The sequence below is a fragment of the Cotesia glomerata genome, linkage group LG8, assembly GCF_020080835.1.
Source record: "Cotesia glomerata isolate CgM1 linkage group LG8, MPM_Cglom_v2.3, whole genome shotgun sequence".
NCBI classification, from domain to species: Eukaryota; Metazoa; Arthropoda; class Insecta; order Hymenoptera; family Braconidae; genus Cotesia; species Cotesia glomerata.
In genome coordinates this window covers 19442777-19446438 of record NC_058165.1, presented here as the reverse complement: position 1 = coordinate 19446438, position 3662 = coordinate 19442777, and the positions used below count along the sequence as shown (strand labels likewise).

The 3662-nt window shown below is 30.4% G+C and overlaps 1 protein-coding gene across 1 annotated transcript; it reads right to left on the bottom strand.

Annotated features, from left to right (window-relative positions):
• Positions 1 to 270: 270 nt before the first annotated feature.
• On the bottom strand, positions 271 to 2390 carry LOC123270194 (EF-hand calcium-binding domain-containing protein 1-like). Its single transcript, XM_044736137.1, has 3 exons — positions 2279 to 2390; positions 532 to 881; positions 271 to 479 (listed from the first exon to the last, which is right to left on the bottom strand). The coding sequence occupies exons 1-3, from the start codon at positions 2388 to 2390 to the stop codon at positions 294 to 296; spliced, it is 648 nt and encodes a 215-aa protein (XP_044592072.1). The 3' UTR covers positions 271 to 293.
• Between the last annotated feature and the right edge of the window lie 1272 nt (positions 2391 to 3662).

Sequence of the window (3662 nt, the reverse complement as noted above, 5' to 3'; positions counted from 1 at the left end):
CCTGCAAAAAGAGCTCTCTGATCTAAACAAGATCACCCTTGTTAATCCTATAAATCAAATCTGCAACACTTCATTACCGATCATCACGATCCATAGCACGTAATAACAAACCTTGAAGCTCAAACGTTGCTTTATTTAAAACCAAATGAAGCGTTACAGTTTATATCTGTCTGGAAGACTCCAAGTCTTCATAATAGTCTTTGTAATATCCAGAGATATCTTCTGTCTGAAGCAACCTTTGTTCCTTGTTACCTTCTACAGTAGATCCCGCCGAAAATATCCATTTAAATACCTCAAAAATCTCCAGGACTACGAGTGAAAGTCGTCGAAAAAGCGTGACAGGCTTCTCGCGAAGGAAACACTGGTCCCATGCATTCCAACAAAAGCGGATTCTTATCAGCAGCTTGGCAGAAATCCACCTCACTGATGTGTCCGTCGCGGTCCAGGTCCAGGTTCTTCAAAATCATCTCCACTAAATCCTAAAAGGACAATTATTGCTTTTTGGGCTTGGATAAGTTTAAAATCACTCACTTTTAAGGATTCGGACTGATCCTCGTCGCCCAGCCCCACTAAACAGCCTCGCATGTTCAGATAAATCTGCTCGCGCCTCACTTTTCCGGACATCAGTGAATCATAGACGTTGAAAGCAGCTTTTGATCTTTCGGACAAAGTTCCTCTTAAGGTCAACGACAGGGCTTTGATCCAGCGCTCCAGGTCCAGGTGCAGCGCATTTTGATCCGTTAACACGGAAAATATTCTGTCGATTAACAAATGGCGGATGTTTTCTGTGAAATCGAATCCTGCGTGAAGAATGTCGTGGAATGATGATCTTGTTATTGGACCGCGGTCGTTGACAACTTTGAGGTAGATTAAGGCAAGAGCTGGGATCAAATTAATTACAATTATTTACAATGAAAAAAATTTGGAAAGTATTAATTTTTAATATTGTTGAGGTTCGACATAATAAACGTTAAAAATTTATGAGAATAATTGTTTTGACGGAATTAAATATTTTAAATCCCGTGTAAAAAAAAATTGTCCCAAAATTGTCCCAAAAATGTCCCAAGCGTGGGACATCCAAACGTGACACAATTTGGGACAATTTTGGGACATCTCAAAAAAAAATTAAAAATTTTAAAATAGTGCGTTTAAGTAATTTTTCGTCGATTTTAGGTATTTTTTTGAAGATTTTCAGAAGACTTCACAATTTCATGACAATTTTATTACAATTTTAAACGGTTTTTAAATGATTTTGAAGAAGATAATTTATTTTTGCACAGCTGTAGATTTGTCTAGAAATTAATGGATGAAACATTTATTGAACATTTTTGGGACAATTTTAGGACATTTTCGGAACATTTTTTTAATATTTTTAGGACAATTTTGAACGTTTTTCAAATAATTAAAAAAAAAAACAATTTATTTTTGCACGGTTGTAGATTTGTCCTAAAATTAATAGATGAAAAATTTTAGGACATTTTTGGGACAACTTGAGGACATTTTTGGGACAAAAGTGGTCCGCAATTTAAAGGACTTATTGGTTAAAATTAATTATACATTTTGTGGTTAATGGACTAAAATATAATTTGTTGAAATATAAACCCTGAAAATTAATAATAATGATATTATATGCAGGAAAGTAAAATAAAATTTTTATTTTACGGACTAGTCCGTAAAATTAACTAACAAACTTTGAAAGTATTGCCTTTATTAATTGTTCATCATAATAATTATATCGTGCACGATAAGATGAATGAAAAATTTTATTTTACGGACTGGTCCGTAAATTTAACCGACCAACTTCAAGAATTATTGCTGTTATTAATTGTTAATTATAATACCGGTAATTTTTAACGATTTCAAAGAAAGTTTCTTATTTTTTAAGGATTTAAATATTTAAAATTACATTAAAATAAAATGTGTCAAAAGTGGTCCGCAATTTAAAGGACTTATTGGTTAAAATTAATTATACATTTTGTGGTTAATGGACTAAAATATAATTTGTTGAAATTTAAACCCTGAAAATTAATAATAATTATATTTTGTGCAGGAAAATAAAATAAAATTTTTATTTTACGGACTAGTCCGTAAAATTAACTAACAAACTTTAAAAAGTATTGCCTTTATTAATTGTTCATCATAATAATTATATTGTGTGTAATAAGATGAATAAAAATTTTTATTTTACGGACTGGTCCGTAAATTTAGCCGACAAACTTTAAAGTTGTGCTTTTAAAAGTTGTTAATTATATTTTAAAGAAGATTTAATTTTTTTTACCTTCAATTTCTTCCAAATTAAAGTGCGTCTGCTTGACAAGTTTACGAAACAGCCGAAAATTTTTCCTCAAAAAAATAACCTCCTTAGATGGGTCGCCCAGCATATCCGGCATGGTGACTTATAACTTATGATTTAAGACAGGACTTGGGACGAAAATTTGAATATCGTGAGTCTGAGGTTGGATTAAACAAATGACGACACATAAATAAAGTTATTTAAAATAATAAAAAATGAAAAATCTAAAACCCGAGAAATAAGTTGTAAAGTAGCTTAATATAATCTTTTGAGTTTATTCTTTTACAGCCTTATTTGAATAAACCTTTTAGAGCGTAATCTCCTCGAGCTCTGTATCTGGTTCTCTAGAAATCGTTGATTTGAGGTGTCGAGATTTAACGCCGCTAAATAAGGAACCGAGTCACGGTTAATGTTAATACCCGAGTGTTGTAAAAATTTATTAAATATTTTAGTGTTTCTTAATGCTGCTCGTCTAATGCCACGCGGTCTTAAATAATATTATTATTTTTTGGTAATAGCATTATAAACACCGAACGCCCAGTGATCATCATTATGGACCGGATTTAACAGAAGCTACGCTAGAAGCATTAAAATGACAATAATGTCTGAAGTATATCTAATGATATTTTTATATTTATATTTAAGCTCCTGAGCAAAGGTTTATGGTTTGTCTAAATGAAACGGGTTTGTACTTTTGGTAGCTGGCATTTTATTTTTTAAATGTGATTTTGTGAGTAAAAATTTCAAAATTTTTCTAATTTAGTCGTAATTTATTATTAAAAGTTTATATTTTACTAATTAGTAAAGAAAATTTTTTTTAATCAATAATATCGAGTTTTCGCTCCTAGTAACTTTTCAGCCGTACTAACTTGTATCCGGGTCAAATGTTTTAATAGTTTTAACAACAAATTCATTTTATCTTTGTTATTAACTAACATAATTAATATTATAGTTTTAAGAACAAATTTTGTTTATGTTCGTTATTAATTAACACCTAAGTTTATCAAGATCGTGTTGTCAGCATGCTAAATCCTTTATTTGTATTTTTTAATTAGTTTTTTTTTAATTATCCTAAATAATTTATAGTTAAATATATAAACAATAATATTTCTAAGGTTGAAATAATATAAAAGTCTTTTTAATAAACAACTTGATGTGGACATTTTGTACTTGTCCCACCAGTCACAAACGCCTGTCCCACCAGTCACAATAAAAACAAATTTTTTTAATTTTTTCTATGTAGGTACACGGAGAAAAATTTATAGGAACCTTTCCAAAAATTATAGGAATGGTTCCTATAATAAAATGATCATGATAGGTATCACTCCTATGCTCATTATAGGAAACATACCCATAGTTTATCGGAAAC